Genomic DNA, 18,713 nt, shown 5'->3' with positions numbered 1-18,713 from the left:
CATTCATAACAGAACTCAAATGTGCATGTTTTCCAAGCATTGAAAATCTAAGGTTATTTTCCAGACCCTTAATTTATTATAGTGAGGTCTTGATGATCCCCTCTACGAGACAGTCCTCTTAGAGTTCTTTTAGTGCAGCCAATGACTTGATAATCACTTGATGATCTGTCTTTGATGTTATTTCCTTAAGGAACAAGTCCCACCTTGGGCCTTGAGTACTGATTTGAACAGAATGAGTAGTTAAATGAGAGATTGGAAGCGAGAGAGAGTTCTCTCACTTTCTCCCACCTTCCCCCAACCCCTGCATTGTTGTAGAAGAGGTTGTTCATGTTTGTTCTCAAGTAGCAGTAGAAAAATCTCACACCCTCATCCAACTGGTATGAAAACAACTGCAGTAGCGCAGTGTCCTTCCTGCATCCCCAGCTGAAATTGGGGGAGGGACAAAGCCCAATTTGTTACTTTATCCGATCCTGTCTGCCTGCTAGAAGGCCTGTTTCCTACCCTAATGGTTTCTGCCTAACAAATGGTGTTTCTTTTTTACAGCATTATGATCCTGGACTTGTTGTGGTGATGGTAAACTTAGCAGTGGTAATTTTTTATTTTCAGACTGAATTACTCCTTTGTCATCAGTGCACCAATATGTTAGGCTTACTTTCTCTGTTGTAGCCTTCATCCTTCTGCTTGGTCTTTTTCATTTTCCTTTCCTTTCCTTATGCAACTTGTCTGATCCTTGTTCATTAAAGGGTAATGTTAAGAAGAGATGTATCTGTTTGTGTTAGAATTGCCAAAAAAAAAATCAGTTAAAACATTAAATTCTAATACTATAAAAACTTGATTTCCCCACAATATAATGGGCACTAGCACTTGCTACTGCAATTTATAAATAAAACAAACTTTGACTGCCTTAGAAGGCAAAAGTACTAATGCAGAGTTTATAACAGGGGTTTACAGAGGTAATGAATTTCCACCAAAATTTTCTTGATTCTTAACAAAGCAAATTCTGACAGATCAAAAAAGATATCAAAACAAAAAAAATAACTTTGACATTTCTTTCCAATTCTTTCATTGGACCATTGGTTTTTACCAGTAAATCCCTGATTGAGACGTTATGAAAGTGATATTGCACCTAGGAAGTCATTTTTATAACCTGTCTTAATTTGGTCCTTTTGCTAAAGATTGCAGTCACTGCTTATTTATTATACCATTGGGCAGAAGGTAGTAACGCATTTTTATTTTGTTTAACTGGCAGTTTTTGATAGTATCTAAAATAAGGCTGTGTTTTACAACTTTGTTCTCTTTTCTGGTGTGAGATGTTCTTTATTTACTTAAATTTTTTTTAATGTGATAATTATTCTTGATTAGCTTCTTATTGTTTAAGAGCAATAATAGAAGATTGATGATAAGTAATTAAACTTCTGAATTTGTTTTTCATTTCTTTTTGAAACAAAAATCAATCCCACAAATACAGAGCAACTAGATTCAAGTGGTTGCTGGTCACTTTGGAAACAGTTTTTTTCCCCTCCGGGACTAATCCTAGTCATGGGCATGGCATTTATTGCTTTTTTTTTTTTAACCCCCCAAATTCAGTTGTGGTCATATTTCAGATTTAGCCTGACAAAATTCAACTTTTAGCCCAAAGGTATAATATATATGTGTGTATAACAACAACAACAAAATAATTTAAAAAAATTGTTTACACCAGCCTGAGTGAAATGATGAGGGAAGTAAACATTGTGTTTTTTCACTAAAGGTATACAACGGATAAGGTAAGTCCTCTTTTCAGTGGGCTTACATCACAATAAACAGCGCAAGTTGTGATGTAAAACAGCTGTGGTAGTAAAGTGCTTGTCTGCCCCATTTTGCTTTGTTTGGCTGGTTATGAGTGGATTAAATATACATTTTAAAAAATCTCCAGCATAGATCAATTAGTTTAAGTCAATTTTCTTCGCAACTAGTCCTTTTCACAGCTTACTGATTGCCACAGTCAGTGTTAAATCCACTCTGGAAAAATGGGACCTTAGAGCACCAGTTTAAAAGTAAAACTCTGCTTTCCTCAGGGCAACTCGCTGTTGCGTTCCTTTAAATTATTTTCACCCCTTCATTTAATTGTAAAGCATCTTTTGAATACAAAGAAATATAAACACGCTGAGTTGCAGTTATTGAGTTTTCCTGTGTCACATTTGAAACTGTGCTCTTCTGATTTAAACCTGTCAGTTGACATATTTATTACCAGTTTTAAAAGTGTGTGTGGGAAAATGTCAGTGAACAGTAAGAGTGAAGTGATTTTTGATGGAAAGTTACTTGGGAGTCTTTTTAAAAAGGAATTTCTAGTGTTTGATTTTAAACTTCCTGGTGCTGTTGCTTACAAATGCTTTGCATTACTTATTTAATTTTGCTTTAGTAATCTGGAATCATCCCCAACTGGAAGGTCAGCCAAGGTGGTTAGTTGGGCTTAAACTGGAGAGGTAGGTTTGGTTGTAAGCTGTGAGAATGGCTTGTGTTTGGTTCACTGTAGCTTTCTGGTCTCTGCACTCCAAGGCAAGATCTCTAACCACCCAAACCCAATGTGTAAAGCGAGCTGTTGGCTTAGCCTTACATCTCACCTTGATTATATGTTCCTCTTACAGGGAGAACAGATCCCATTCCAATCGTCGTCAAATATGATGTCATGGGCATGGGTCGCATGGAAATGGAGGTAAATTGATCTCATTGGTTGACTTGTTGCATGGAGTATTTAAAATGGATACTGATTCCAAAATTCAGGTGTAATATTAATACTTTTGAGGGAAAATTAAAAAACTTATTTTATATTCTCATTTAGTGCTGTCTTTGAGGTAGGTAGGTGGCAAATAATGCCCCTTTTATAAAGAAGTTGAGTGATTGCCCCAGCATTATGCCACAAGATAAGATCAGACTTAAACCCAGGCCCTTACGCTCATTTCAGTAGGCTCTGTAGCTCAAATCTTAAAATATCTGTTGTGGTAGAAGCTTTGCCCCTACAGAGCTGTGTCAGCAACCTCAGATATGCAGATGATACCACTCTGAGGGCAGAAAGTGAAGAGGAACTAAAGAGCCTTTTGATGAAGGTGAAAAGAGGAGAGTGAAAAAGCTGGCTTAAAACTCACATTCAAAAAACTAAGATCATGGCATCCGGTCCTATCACTTCATGGCAAATAGGTAAAAATGGAAACAGCAGCAGATTTTCTTTTCATCAGACAGTGACTGCAGCCATGAAGTTAAGAGTTGCTTGCTCCTTGAAAGGAAAGCTATGACAAACCTAAACAGCATATTAAAAAGAAGAGACATCACTTTGCCAACAAAGGTTCATGTAGTCAAAGCTATAGTTTTTCCTGTAGTCATGTACAGATGTGAGAGTTGGACCATGAAGAAGGCTGCACGCTGAAGAATTGATGCTTTCCAGTTGTGGTAGTGGACTATTGAGAGTCCCTTGAAGAGCACAGAATTCAAACCAGCCAATCCTAAAGGATATCAACCCTGAATATTCATTGGAAGGATTGATGCTGAAGCTCCAATATTTTGGCTACCTGATGTGAAGAGCCAACTCATTGGAAAAGATCCTGATGCTGAGAAAGATTGAGGGCAAAAGGAGAGGGGGGGTGACAGAGGATGAAATGGTTGGATGACATCATCAACTCAATGGACATGAGTTTGAGCAAACTCTGGGAGATAGTGAAGGACAAGGAAGCCTGGCTTGCTTCAATTCTTGGGGGTGCAAAGAGTTGGACAATACTTAGTGACTGAACAACAACAGAGCTGTGTACTGCTCTCATCTATGATACCTTCTTTTCATTGCTTGAAATATTATGCTCCATTTACTGCTAATTCTTTGTCATTGAACACTGAAGTAGAGTCTGTTATCATCAACTATGCCTGTTGGGAACCACCAGCATGAAAGGATTAATGAACTATTTTGCATGTTTTTTTCTCTGTGGTGTGACAATAAAGCAAGAGGTAGTTGAGCAAATTACATATTTTCATATAATACTGTAGTTGTGTAAATTACTTTTTTATGGCTAGATGGGAGTACTATGGCAATTAAGTCTAGTTATATCTATTTTTGTTAAGCTTGATTATGCTGAAGATGCTACCGAACGGCGCCGTGTCCTAGAAGTAGAAAAAGAAGACACAGAAGAATTGAGGCAGAAGTACAAGGTACTTAAATGAAACCGTTCTTGCATGTGGGGCTTTCACATTGAAATATTCATTTTGGTGAAAACAATCCTTTGACAACAATATTTGTTTGCCATTTGGTATTGATTAGTCTTAGTCCTCAGGTTTCTGTTATTTATTGTTTCTGTTAAAATCTATACAGATAATAATAACAACCACTTTGTATGTCTGTTGTGGAGATTACATTAGTGTTTGAAAACAATGCCTGAAATACTTAGGTGGTAATAGTAAGAATTGATGAGTCCTTTGAGAACTTGATACCTATTGATAAGCCTTTTTTCCTTTTTTAATGGATGAGCTGTTTAAAGAATAACAATTGAGAAATTTAGTATCTTCCTTTTTAAGCTGATAGTAATAGAAAACTGTAGCTTAGAATATAAGTTAGCTTTCAAGATGACTTACCAAGGCATCCCCCTTCCCTTCTCTACCAGAACAGAAATTAATCACCAGAGACAACTCTAGACCCTAATCAGCCCAGAGATGGGCACCAGAGAGATCTACGTAGCAAACCTTTATCGTGCTGTGTGCTTAGTCGCTGCAGTCATGTCCTACTCTGTGCAACCCCATGGACTGTAGCCTGCTAGACTCCTCTGTCCTTGGGATTCTCCAGGCAAAGATACTGGAGTCTGTTGCCATTTCTTCCTCCAGGGGATCTTCCCGACCCAGGGATTGAACCTGCATCTCATGTCTCCTGCATTAGCAGGCAGGTTCTTTACCACTAGCACCAACAGGGAAGCAAATCTTTACTAACTCACTCTTATCTTCCATTAGTTCCCCCATTTGCTGCTCTAGAAACTTAAAGTCCTTTTCCTTTGTCTTGTCACTTCTCTAAAAAGTTATTGTTATTTTGTTAAGATGCATATAAGCTCAAGTTTTAACCACCCCTTTTGAGTTAGCCATCACTGACTACTTGGATGTGTATGCATGATGCCCCTGGTAATAAATTTCTGATTATTCTTCTCTTGGGGGGGGGGAAAAAAAAAGACCAATGTACTTGCTTTTAAAGATGTTTTAGTAAGTTCAGTTTCTATTATGAAATAGGTAAATTTAAAGATAAGAAACAGATTTAGTGAAAACTATCATACAGAAACTGATTTTGCTCTTGGTATTTAAGGTGAGCAGAAAGTAAAGGGATTCATTTTAAAAAACCTGTTCTGCCATTTAAAAAAAAATGTATAAAGCAAAAACTGACCAGAACTGCAAGTAAAATTGTTAAATCTACCACAGTAGTGGGAGATTTTAATATACATCTCTGAGTAATTGATAAAAGTAGAGGAAAGAAATATCTGCAAGGATGTTTGGAAGATTGGAACAACACATTTAACAAATTTCACCTAATGCTTTTATAGAGCTGTGTATCCAATCATTTTGAAAATAGCAACTTTCAAATGTTTGTGAAACAAAACGAAAAAATTTTTTCTACCATGTTTGGTGTCATAAAGTATGAACAAATTTCAGAGAACTAAAATCAAGCTTTTGTGTGTATGTGCTTAGTTTCTCAGTCATGTCCAACACTTTGCGGCCCCACAGACTGTAGCCCTCCAGGCTCCTCATGGAATTTTGCAGTCAGGAATACTGGAGTGGGGTGCCATTTCCTCCTCTAGGGGATCTTCCAGACCCAGGGATCAAACCTGCCTCATGTCTCCGGCATTGGCAGGTGGCTTCTTTACCACTAGCACCACCTGGAAAAATCAAGTTAACAAGCCACAAAACAATTAGCTTTTTAAAAAGTTTTTAAAAACCTTTCAAATTAAGATACACACTTCTATTTAACCTGCCAGTAGAAGCAGAAATCACAATAGTAATTGCAAAATATTTTGGACTGAAAGATAGAAATGTTACACATCAAAATTTGTAAGGTAAGCTAAAGCAATATTATATTTTATAGCAAATACATGTCCTTAAATGCTTACCTTAGGAAAAAAAGAAAGGCAAGCAATAAATGAAGTAAACATTTCTCTTGGGAAGTTAGCAAAAGAATAGCAAAATAAACTCAAAGAATGTTAAAAAAAAAAAAGTAATGAAGCTAATGATAAGAACAAAAAAAGAATGAAATAGAAAACAAATATACAACAGATTCAAAAGTTTGTTCTTTGACATACTTGTGATATTAAGAAAGAAAAGATCGTAGAAAACCGATATCAATAACGAAAAGAGAGGATATCATTGTAGATGTGGCAGGCAGTAAAAGGTAAAAATAGTATGGATAACTATGCTTTGAATGTAAAGATAGTTTTAAGTAGACAAATTCTTAAAATATATAACTCCCTAAAATAGACTTGAATAGAAATGGAAAACCTCAGTAATCTTATAATGTGTATAAATTATATAAGTTAAATATGTAGTGAAAAATCTTTCCATACAGCCCAAATAACTTCACTACTACTGAGTTCTATCAAAAATCATAAAAGAAATAAACTTCAGCCTTGAACAGCAGTTATTCCTGATCTTCAGGGAATTGAAAATGAAGAAAAAAATCCTAGCTCATTTAATGAAAGAGACTAGTACCATAGATCCCCTGGAGAAAGAAATGGCAACTAACTCCAGTATTCTTGCCTGGGAAATCCCATGGACAGAATCCCATGGGGATTACAAAAGAGTCGGACATGACTTAGTGGCTATAAAAAACAACAGAAAGTACCATCTTAAAGATAAATCCTGACAAGGACAGTTAATTATGACATATAACACGAATGCAGATTTTAAAAAATTTTTTCTTTATTTTTAAATTTATTTTTAATTGGAGGATAATTGCTTTACAGTGTTGGTTTCTACCATACATCAACATGAATCAGCCATAGGTATATATATGTCCCCTCCCTCTTGAACCTCCCTCCTACCTGTCACCCCATCTCACACCCCTCTGATTTGTCACAAAGCACTAGACTGAGCTCCCTGTGCTATACATCAACTTCCCATTAGCTATTTTACACATGGTAATGTATATCCTAAAGGAAATCAGTCCTGACTGATTGGAAGGACTGATGTTGAAGCTTAAACTCCAATACTTTGGCGACCTGATGCGAAGAGCTAACTCATTTGAAAAGACCCTGATGCTGGGAAAGATTGAAGGTAGGAAGAGAAGGGGATGACAGAGGGTGAGATGGTTGGATGGCATCACTGACTCAATGGACATGAGTTTGAGTGAACTCCAGGAATTGGTGATGGACAGGGAGGCCTGGCATGCTGCAAGTCCATGGGGTCACAAAGAGTCGGACACGACTGAGCAGCTGAACTGAACTGAATGTATATATTTCAGTTTTACTCTCAACTTGTCCCACCCTCTCCTTCCTCCACTGTGTCCATAAGTCTGTTCTCTGTGTCTGAGTTTCTCTCCCTGCCCTGCACATAGGTTACAGATGAAAATCTTAAAATACCAGAACTAATTTAGGATATACCATAACTAAGTTATCCCAGGAATGCAAGATTGACTTAATGTTAAAATCAGTTTATATAGTCAACCATGTTACGTGACTAAAGAGAAAAAATTATGTGATCATCTTAATAGATCATTAATTCATGATCTTGTCCACCTGACCAAGAAAGGACCTTTTTTAACCAGATGGAATGCCTACAAAAACTATACAGGAGACATCATACTTAATATTGAAAAGTTGAAAACTTTCCTTTTGAGATAGGGAAATATGACAAGGATGCCTGTTGTCATTGTTTTTATTAAATATTGTGCTCGAAGTTTTAAGTAGCAAGGCAGACAGGTAGAAACAAAGATATAAGATGAAAGGGAGAGACAGCTGTCTTTTGTTTGTAGCTATGATTATGTTCAGAGATATCCAAGAGAATTTACAGATGAGTTACAAATAAGAGTTTAGCAGGATGCTTGATACAAAATCAAATTTAAATTTGTATATGGACTGTAGCCTGCCAGGCTCCTCTGTCCATGGGATTCTCGAGGCAAGAGTACTGGAGTGGGTAGCCATTTCCTTCTCCAGGGGATCTTTCCGACCCAGGGATTGAACCTGGGTCTCCTGCATTGCAGGCAGATTCTTTATCATCTGAGCCACCAAGGGGTGGCATCTGTATATCAACAACAGAGAATTAGAAGCTAGAGATAACAAAATGTCATCAATTGTAATAGCAAACAAGTATATGAAGCATTTGAGTATAGATCTAATGAGATGTGGGAGACAAGAGAAAAATTATGAAGCATTATTTTCAATGAGGCATTAAAGAACAATAAATTTTAAAAATGAGATTTTTTATTATGGTCATAAATTAAAAGATCCAATATTGTAAAGGCATTTGTTTTCCCTCAATCTTCCTATATATACAAATCAGTCACGTATAAACCGCAACAAAATTTTGTATGGAATTTGATAAGCTGATTCCAAAATTTATATGGAAGTGCAAAGGCCCAAGAATAGTCAAAGCATTCTTAAATTATAAGATAGAAAGCTACAGTAATTAAGATGTGATATTGGCACAGGGATAGGCCAGTGGAACAGAAAAGAGAGCCCAGATGCAGACCCTTACATATTTGACAACTTGATAAGAGAAAGGTGATATTGCAAATAAGTGGGGGAAAGAATGAATTTTTCAGTAAATGATTCTGAGACAACTGGTTATCCATATGGGAAATAGTTACTTTGAACTTCTGCCCCCATCAGTTCGGTTCAGCTGCTCAGTCGTGTTCGACTCTTCGTGACCCCATGGACAGCAGCATGCCAGGCCTCCCTGTCCATCACCAACTCCTGGGGTTTACTCAAACTCATATCCATTGAGTCGGTGATGCCAACCAACCATTTCATCCTCTGTCCTCTTCCACTCCCACCCTCAATCCTTCCCAGCATCAGGGTCTTTTCAAATGAGTCAGTTCTTTGCATCAGGTGGCCAAAGTATTGGAGTTTCAGCTTCAACATCAGTCCTTCCAAAGAACATTCAGGACTGATTTCAGATGGACTGGTTAGATCTCCTTACAGTCCAGGGGACTCTCAAGAGTCTTCTCCAACACCACAGCTCAAAAGCATCAATTCTTCGGCACTCAGCTTTCTTGATAGTCCAACCCTCAAATCCATACATGACTACTAGAAAAACCATAGCTTTGACTAGATGGACCTTTGTTGGCAAAGTAATGTCTCTGCTTTTTAATATGCCATCTAGGTTGGTCATAACTTTTCTTCCAAGGAGCAAGCGTCTTTTACTTTCATGGCTGCAGTCAACATCTGTAGTGATTTTGAGCCCAAGAAAATGAAGTCTGTCACTGTTTCCATTGTCTCCTCATCTGTTTGCCACGAAATGATGGGACCAGATGCTATAATCTTACTTTTCTGAATTTTGAGTTTTAAGCCAACTTTTTCACTCTCCTCTTTCACTTTCATCAAGAGACTCTTTAGTTATTCCTCGCTTTCTGCCATAATGGTGGTATCATCTGCATTTCTGAGGTTATTGCTATTTCTCCCGGAATCTTAATTCCAGCTTGTGCTTCATCCAGCCCAGCATTTCTCATGATGTACTCTACATATAAGTTAAATAAGCAGGGTGGCATTATGCAGCCTTGACGAACTCCTTTCCCGATTTGGGATCAGTCTGTTGTTCCATGTCCCCTTCTAACTTGCTTACTGACCTGCGTTCAGATTTCTCAAAAGGCAGGTCAGATGGTCTGGTATTCCCATCTCTTTAAGAATTTTCCACAGTTTGTTGTGATCCACACAGTCAAAGGCTTTGGCACAGTCAATAAAGCAGAAGTAGATGTTTTTCTGGAACTCTTGCTTTTTTGATGATCCAGTGAATGTTGGCAATTTGATCTCTTGTTCCTCTGCCTTTTCTGAATCCAGCTTGAACATCTGGAAGTTCATGGTTCATGTACTGTTGAAGCCTAGCTTGGAGAGTTTTGAGCATTACTTTGTTAGTGTGTGAGGTGAGTGCAGTTGTGCAGTAGTTTGAACATTCTTTGGCATTGCCTTTCTCTGGGATTCGGATGAAAACTGACCTTTTCCAGTCTGGCCATTGCTGAGTTTTCCAAATTTGCTGGCATATTGAGTGCAGCACTTTCACAGCATCATCTTTTAGGATTTGAAATAGCTCTACTGGAATTCCATCACCTCCACTAGCTTTGTTTGTAGTGATGCTTCCTAAGGCCTACCTGACTTTGCATTCCAGGATCTCTGGCTCTAGGTGAGTGATCATACTATTGTGATTATCTGGGTCATGAAGATCTTTTTTGTATAGTTCTTCTGTGTATTCTTGCCACTTCTTAATATCTTCTGCTTCTGTTAGGTCCATACCATTTCTGTCCTTTATCTAGCCCATCTTTGCATGAAATGTTCCCTTGATATCTTTAATTTTCTTGAAGAGATCTCTGCTGCTGCTGCTGCTAAGTCGCTTCAGTCGTGTCCGACTCTGTGCGACCCCATAGACGTCAGCCCACCAGGCTTCCCCGCCCCTGGGATTCTCCAGGCAAGAACACTGGAGTGGGTTGCCATTTTCTTCTCCAATTCATGAAAGTGAAAGGGAAGTTGCTCAGTCGTGTCCGACTCTTAGCAACCCCATGGACCGCAGCCTACCAGGCTCCTCCATCCATGGGATTTTCCAGGCAAGAGTACTGGAGTGGGTTGCCACTGCCTAGTCTTTCCCATTCTGTTGTTTTCCTCTATTTGCACTGATCACTGAGGAAGGCTTTCCTACCTCTCCTTGCTATTCGTTGGAACTCTGCATTCAGATGGGTATATCTTTCCTTTTCTCCTTTGTTTTTGCTTCTCTTCTTTTCTCAGCTATTTGTAAGGCCTCCTCAGGCAGCCATTTTGCTTTTTTGCATTTCTTTTTCTTGGGGATGGTCTTGCTCACTGTCTCCTGTACAGTGTCACGAACCTCCGTCCATAGTTCTTGAGGCACTCTATCAGATCTAATCCCTTGAATCTATTTCTCACTTTCCACTGTATAATCAAGGGATGTGATTTAGGTCATACCTGAATGGTCTAGTGGTTTTCCCCACTTTCTTCAGTTTAAGTCTGAAGTTGACAATAAGGAATTCATAATCTGAGCCACAGTTAGCTTCCAGTCTTGTTTTTGTTGACTGTGTAGAGCTTCTCCATCTTTGGCTGCAAAAAATATAATCAGTCTGATTTTGGTTTTGGCTATCTGGTGATGTCCATGTGTTGTAGAGTCTTCTCTTGTATTTTTGGAAGAGGCTGTACTCCCATATGTACAGCAATCAACTACAGGTGGATTAAAGATTTAAATCTAAAAGGGAAAAACATAGAGTTTAGAAGACATTATAGAAGATTTTCTCTTCTAGTTGTACCTAATTTATCATTTACTTACTGTTATTTCAGTGATACTTTATAATGAAAATTGTTGAGCATACAGGAAAATTGAAAGATCTGTACACTGAATACTTATATACCTACCATGTATATTCTAAAATTAATATTTATAAATAGTTTTATTATATTTCAGTGACCTCTTTAAAAACAACTGTATTGAAAATCAGTGCCTTTTAAAATATCTTTTTGATTCTTTTCCCCCAAAGTTGCCAGTTTTTTGGAAAACAAAACTTTTGCCTTTTGGTTACTATTTCTATCTTTTTTTCCTTAAAACATTCTAAATTTTCTTATTTTATAATTTCTTTGAAGTCTCTATTATCTGTAGTACTTCATTAATGTTTTTGTAATTTGCTGCTTGTAACTTTCTCATAGTGATTTGTTTCCTTGTGTAGTTTGCAGTTTTGATTGTTATCTCATTTGATACACTGTCAAGAATAGAAACATTTTAGAGAATGCATTTTTATTGTTTTTCAAGTAAAAGCTATCAAGTACTAATACATGAAATATCTGAGTAGTACACAGCCTCATTAAATTATCTGTTATATTTTGAGACCCTTTCTCTCCTGACCAAGAAATTGTTTCACTTTTGAACTCTTTGTGGAGATAGAACAGGAATTACTTATTCTCGTTTTATTGATCACATTTTTTTTTTACTCAGAAATTTTATCAACTTTGAATTATACAGCTCCTGAAACCCTCTCCGTTTCTTGATGTTTCACTCCTTTATTTCATAGTTGTTCTTCACCTTCACATGCCCTTGGAACCTTGACTTTAGTAACTTAGCCACTCCTTAATTTATAGGTCTTGAACACCACAGATTGATTTTTTTCCTTCTCTCAACACTTCAATTCCAGCTTTCTTTCTTCCCAGTCTTTTTTGTCATGTCTGCTTACCAAGAACCTGTCTCCACTTAGTACAAATACTTGCATCATTCATTTCTACATCATTGCAGTAGTGTAGTCTGGAACTGGTGCCAACTCAGTGGACTCTCAGAACTGTGAAGGAATCCTTTCATGCGTTATCTTCCTCTTAGTCTGTTCAGCTGTCATTCTCAAACGTTGATCCTTAAGCTCTCACCTTCCCTCAGCTACCCTTGTTCTTCTTGCATCTTTTCTTACTCCTAGTAGGAAGCATAGAGACAATTTAGACTATCAAATGAGAGTGCCTTCTTCTACCTGTAAATCTGTCATCAAACTTTGGTCTATCTGTTCCCATCCTTAAATGTTTTTCCCTGGTTTCATGGTTTGTCAAATGAAGTTCCTACCTACATCTGAATTCTGGATCCTAATCCTCTCTGTCTTATCAAGAAGTTTACATCTTTTTTCTTGTGTTGGCAAGCTCACTCATTCATTTCCTATCACCAGTAAACATTCTCACACATTCTTAGGGGAAAGGAAGCACTAAAACCAAAATAAACTTCCCTCTATTTACTCTTCCCTGGTGGCTCAGACGGTAAAATGTCTGTCTACAATGTGAGAGACCTGGGTTCAACCCTGGGTTGGGAAGATTCCCTAGAGAAGGAAATGGCAACCCACTCCAGTCCTCTTGCCTTGAAAACCCCATGGACGGAGGAGCTTGGTGCAGGCTACTGTCCATGGGGTCGCAAAGAGTCAGGCACGACTGAGCGACTACACTTCATTTATTGACTCTTAATCACTGCAGCTACTATTTTTGAAAAGATAGTCTGCACTCACTGCCTTCTATTCTTTTTGTGTGTGTGTGAAAGTTGTACATAATTTTAAGCCCAAATAGCTCTACCACACTTTTAATGGGGGAAAAAATCCTGTCCTATTTTGATACCCTTAGCATCAATATTGATAAGATATTTAGCAAGTATGTGTAAGATATAAAAAGCAACTATAGACACTTGTGTTTAACACTGCTCTATTTAAGAAAAAGAATGTTATCAATAACTTTATGATCCCGTCCCATTTCTTTCCTCTTCCTGAGGTAAGCACTACTCTGAATTTCGTGTTTATCATTCAGTTATGTTTTTTTAGGTAGATATTTTTTGCTGCTGTTCACCCATATGTAATATATAGTTTAGTAACTTAGCATATTCACAGTGTTGTACAACCATCCCATTAATTCTAGAACATTTACTTTACTCCCAAAAGAAACCGTGTACTCGTCAGCAGTCACTCCTCATTCTTCCCCCACCCCACCAGTTCTCCCTCCCCTGGCAACCACTTTTTGTCACTATAGATTGGCCTATTCTGATCATTTCATGTAAATTATTAATAAATCAGTCAACGTGTGGCTTTTTGTAACTGACTTCTTTTACTTAGCATAATGTTTCCCAAGTTCATCCATGTAAATAAATAGTATGTATCAAAACTTATCCCTTTTTAGGACTGAATAATATTGCATTGTATGAGTATACTACAGTTTGTTTAGTTATTCAGCAATTAATGGTCATATGAGTTGTTTCCACTTTTTGGCTATTGTGATAATGCTGCTTTGAACATCTTGTGCAAGTTTTGGGGTGAATATATTTTTCAGTTCTCTTTTGTGTATACCTAGGAATGAAATTGCTAGTTAAATGGTAAGTCAGTGTTTAACTTTTTAAGGAACCACCACTCTTTCCCACAAATGGTTGTACCATTTTGCATTCCCACCAGTACTATATGAGAGTTACAATTTCTTTACATTCTCATCAACACTAGTTTTCTTTTTTATTATAGTCATTGTAGTAGGAATGAAGTAGCAGTATCTTCTTGTGGTTTTGGTTGAGCACCTTTTCATGTGCTTATTGACCTTTTAATGATACATTTTTTGAGAAATGTCTATTCAGATCTTTTGCACAATTAAAAAAAATACTGTATTTCTTAAAATTAAAAAAAATTTAATTTGTTTTATTTTTGGCTGTTCTGGGTATGAATGGGGGCTACTCTGTAGTTGTGATGAAAGGGCTTCTCATTGTGGTGGCTTCTCTTGTTGTGGAGCACCAGCTCTAGGGTGTGTGGGCTTCAGTAGTTGTGCCACACAGGCCTAGTTGCCCCATGGTATGTGGAATCTGCTCAGACCAGGGATCAAATCTGTGTTGCCTGCATTGGCAGGAGGATTATTAACCATTGGACTACCAGGGAAGTCTGTCTTTTGACTATGTTTTATTAATTGTCATTTTATTATGTTATAAGAATTCTGGAATGAGACCTTTGTCAGATGTATGATTTGTAGGTATTTTCTTCCTTTTTTTTTTTTTTATTGTCGTTTCACTTGATAATGTCCTTTGTTGCCTATAGTTTTAAATTTTGGTGACGTCCATTTTATCTTTGTTTCTTTGGTTGCTTGTGTTTTTGATATCATATTTAAGAACCCATTGCCTAATCCAAGACCATGAAAAGTTACACCTATGTTTCCTTCTAAGAGTTTTATAGTTTTAGCTCTTATAGCCTTGGGTCTTTGATATATTTTGAATTAATTTTTGCATGTCAAAATTAATAGGAAAGGGTCCAAATTCAGTCTTTTCCCTGTGCCTACACAGTTGTCCCAGCATTATTTGTTGAAAAGACTATTTTTTCCCTGACTCTTCCCTGGTGGCTCAGACGGTAAAGTCCCCATTGAATGGCCTTGGCACCTCATCAAAAATCAGTTGACCATAATTGTGTGGGTTTTTTCCTCTCAATTATATTCCATTGATCTACATGCCTTTGGAGAAACACACTGTCTTTATTACTGTTGCTTTGCAGCAAGTTTTGCAGTTGAAAAGTGTGAGCCTTTCTAATTTATTCATTTTTGGGATTGTTTTGGCTGTTCTTGGTCCCTTACAGTTCTGTGTGCGTTTTAGAATGAGCTTGTCAATTTCTACAAAGAAGGCAGTTGCAGTTCTTTCATTATTTGTGTATTAAATATTTTTACTTACTCTATTTTTGGCTGTACCTTGCAGCATGTGGCATCTTAGTTCCCTGACCATGGATTGAGCCCGTGCCCCCTGCATTGGAAGCACAAAGTCTTTTTTTTTTTTTTTTAATTAAAAAAAATTTATTATGTGTTTGTTTATGGCTGTGCTGGGTCTTCATTGATGTGCACAGGCTTTCCCTAGTTGCAGTGTGTGGGCTTCTCATTGTGGTGGCTTCTCTCGTTTCAGAGCATGGGCTCTAGGGCACAGTGGCTCCAGCAGTTGTGGCACTGGCTCATGGGCCCAGTTGCCCCATAGCATGTGGAATTTTCCTGGACCAGGGATTGAACCCACGTCCCATGCATTGGCAGGTGGATTCTTAACTGCTGGACCATCAGGGAAGTCTGGAAGCACAGTCTTAACCACCCAACTGCCAAGGAAATCCCCCAGCTGGGATTCTGATAAGGATTATGTTGAATCTGTAGATTGGTTTGGGGAGTATTATTGCCATCTTGACATTGTTAAGTCTTCCAATCCATGAACATGGGATGTTTTTTCATTTATTTAGATCATCTTTCTTTCAGTTTTTTTAAATTGAAGTATAATTGCTTTACATTCCACATGTATGCACTAATATATGATGTTTTTGTCTTTCTGACTAACATCACTCAGTATGACAGACTGTAGGTCCATCCGCATCTCTACAAATGACTAAATTTTGTCCTTTTTTATGGCTGAGCAATATTCAGTTGTATATATGTACCTCCTCTTTATCCATTCATCTATCATTGGACATTTAGGTTGTTTCCATGCCCTGGCTTTTGTAAATAGGGCTGCAGTGAACATGTGTCACTTTGAATTTTGGTTTTCTTAGGGTATATGCCTAGTGGTGGAATTGCTGGGTCATATGGTAGTTCTGTTTTTAGTCTTTTAAGGAACCTCCATACTGTTCTCCACAGAGGCTATATCAGTTTACATTCCCACCAACATGTAATAGGGTTCCCTTTTCTCCACTCTCCAGCATTTATAGTTTGCAGATTTTTTGATGATGGTTGTTCTGACCTGTGTGAGATGATATTTCATTGTAATTTTTATTTGTATTTGTCTAATAATTAATGATGTTGAGCATCTTCTCATGTGCCTTTTCACCATCTGTATGTCTCCCCTGGAGAGATGTCTGTTTAGGTTTTTGATTAACCCATTTTTTAAATTGGATTGTTCGTTTTTTGATATTGAGCTCCGTGGGCTGTTTGTATATTTTGGAGATTAATCCTTTGTCCGTTGCTTCATTTGCAAATATTTTCTCCCATTCTGTGGGTTGTCTTTTTGTCTTGTTTATGATTTCCTTTGTCGTGCAAAAACTTTTAAGTTTAATTAGATCCCATTTGTTTCTTTTAAATTTCATTGCTTTAGAAGGTGGGTCCAAAAGGTCTTGCTGTGGTTTATGTCAAATAATGTTTTCCTTGTATTTTCCTCTAAGAGTTTGGTAGCGTCTGATCTTATATTTAGGTCTTTAATCCATTTTGAGTTTATCTTTGTGTAGGGTGTTAAATAGTGTTCTTATTTCATTCTTTAACGTAGAGTCATCCAGTTTTTCCGGCACCACTTATTGAATAGGCTGTCCTTTCTCCCTTGTATATTCTTGCCTCCTTTGTCATAGACTAGGTGACTATAGGTGCTTGGGTTTATCTCTGGGCTTTCTATCTTGTATCATTGATCTGTATTTCTGTTTTTATGCCAGTACCATAGTGTCTTGATTACTCTAGTTGTGTAGTATAGTCTGAACTCAGGACTATGGACTCTGATTCCTCCAGCTGTTTTTCTTCCTAGAGATTGCTTTGGCTGTTTGGGGTCTTTTGTGCTTCCATACAAATTCAGTGTTTAAGTTCTATATTTCTCTTGTTAATTTAATCCTATGTATTGTGGTTTTTTGGGCTTCCCAGGTAGCTCAGCTAGTAAAGAATCTGCCTGCAACACAGGAGACTCTGGTTTGATTCCTTGATTGGGAAGTTCCCCTGGAGAAGGGATAGGCTACCCGCTCCAGTATTCTTGGGCTTCCCTAGTGGCTAAGATGGTAAAGAATCTGCCTGCAGTGTGGGAAACCTGGGTTCAGCTCCTGGGTTGAGACGATCCCCTGAAGGAGGGGATGGCAACCTGCTCCAGTGTTCTTGCCTGGAGAATCCCCATGGACAGAGGAGCCTGGTGGGCTACAGTCCGTGTGGTCGCAAAGAGTGGACACGACTGAGTGACTAGGCACACACACACTCTAGTTTTTTATATTGTTATTTTTTATGTTACTCTTGTATCCTATCTTGTATCATACAACTTTGCTAAACTCATTTATCAGTGAAATGGCAAAAGCAGATAACTGTCTTAGAAGGGAACAGAAGTCTCTCTTCTGATTTTAGGGGGCAAGCTTTTAGTCTTTTAAGTGTGATCTTAGCTGGTGTTTTTCATAGATGGCTTTATCAGATTGAGGAAGTTCCTTTCTATTCATAGAGAATGCATCTTTTTTCACCCCTTTTCTGTTAACTTTTGTAATCAATATTTAATTGGATTATTTAGAGGTGTTTTATCTAGTCTGTTTATCTTCTAATTTCTTTTTTCCTCCTAGTCTTTCTTAATTGGAATATTTAATCTAGTAATAGATAATGTCATTTCAAGTATATTTGGATTTAAATCTGCCATCTTATTTTGTCCTCCCTGTTTTCCCACCTTCCCTTCCCCTACTTCTTTTCCTCTTTAAAGCTGCATTCTTTTGTTGGTCTCAGCAAGAAATATTGGACTGGGAGATTTGTTGTATATTGATGATGTTATTGTCATAAAAATGGATTAAATCACCCAGGGAGAAAGGAAAAACACAGTATCAGAGATGAAGATTGAACTTAGCAGCAGACTAAACACAGAAGAGGATAGAATCTAAATTTGAAGGCAAGTCAGTAGAAATTATCCAAACTGAAATTGAAAGAAAACACACACAAAAAAACCCCAAACAAACAGAACAGAGTATCTAAGGTCAATGCGGTAATAGTTTAATGCAGTATTTTCAAAATCCTAATAGGAGAAAGTAGAGATAATGACTGAGAATTTTTTTTCTTGGGGACATAAAATAAAAAGTGGGACATTTAAAAACAAATGAAATACATGATAAAATGATCTCAGGCCCTTGGGAAGAAGAAAATTCAAACTTCTCTGGAATAATTTAGGCCTCAAAGAACTCCTATAAAGGGAATTTACCTGATGGTGTGGTGGTGCTTTCACTGCTATAGCCCAGATTCAGTCCCTGAATGGGGAACTAAAATCCTGCTAGTCACACACATGAAAAAAAGAACTCCTAGATAAAGCTCCCCCAAATAAGAGATCATAGTCAGATCATAAATCCAACTGAGAAACTAGACACC

The 18,713-nt window shown here is 37.5% G+C and overlaps 1 protein-coding gene across 9 annotated transcripts in view; it reads left to right on the top strand.

Annotated features, from left to right (window-relative positions):
* Positions 1-18,713, top strand: part of GPATCH8 (G-patch domain containing 8) — a 92,995-nt gene that overhangs the window by 45,861 nt on the left and 28,421 nt on the right. For 5 of the 9 annotated variants that reach the window (XM_004012987.5, XM_042256080.1, XM_042256081.1 and 2 more), the window contains 2 exons: positions 2,628-2,695; positions 4,087-4,173. In XM_004012987.5, the coding sequence (XP_004013036.4) occupies positions 2,628-2,695; positions 4,087-4,173 (155 nt within the window). Of the gene's footprint in view, positions 1-543; positions 589-2,627; positions 2,696-4,086; positions 4,174-18,713 lie in introns of all 9 variants that reach the window. The other 4 variants (XM_042256088.1, XM_042256083.1, XM_042256085.2 and 1 more) reach the window with 1 other exon arrangement.

The sequence above is a fragment of the Ovis aries genome, chromosome 11 (assembly GCF_016772045.2).
Source record: "Ovis aries strain OAR_USU_Benz2616 breed Rambouillet chromosome 11, ARS-UI_Ramb_v3.0, whole genome shotgun sequence".
NCBI classification, from domain to species: domain Eukaryota; kingdom Metazoa; phylum Chordata; class Mammalia; order Artiodactyla; family Bovidae; genus Ovis; species Ovis aries.
Note: the sequence above shows the minus strand (reverse complement) of the source record. Positions and strands in the feature narration are given on the sequence as shown.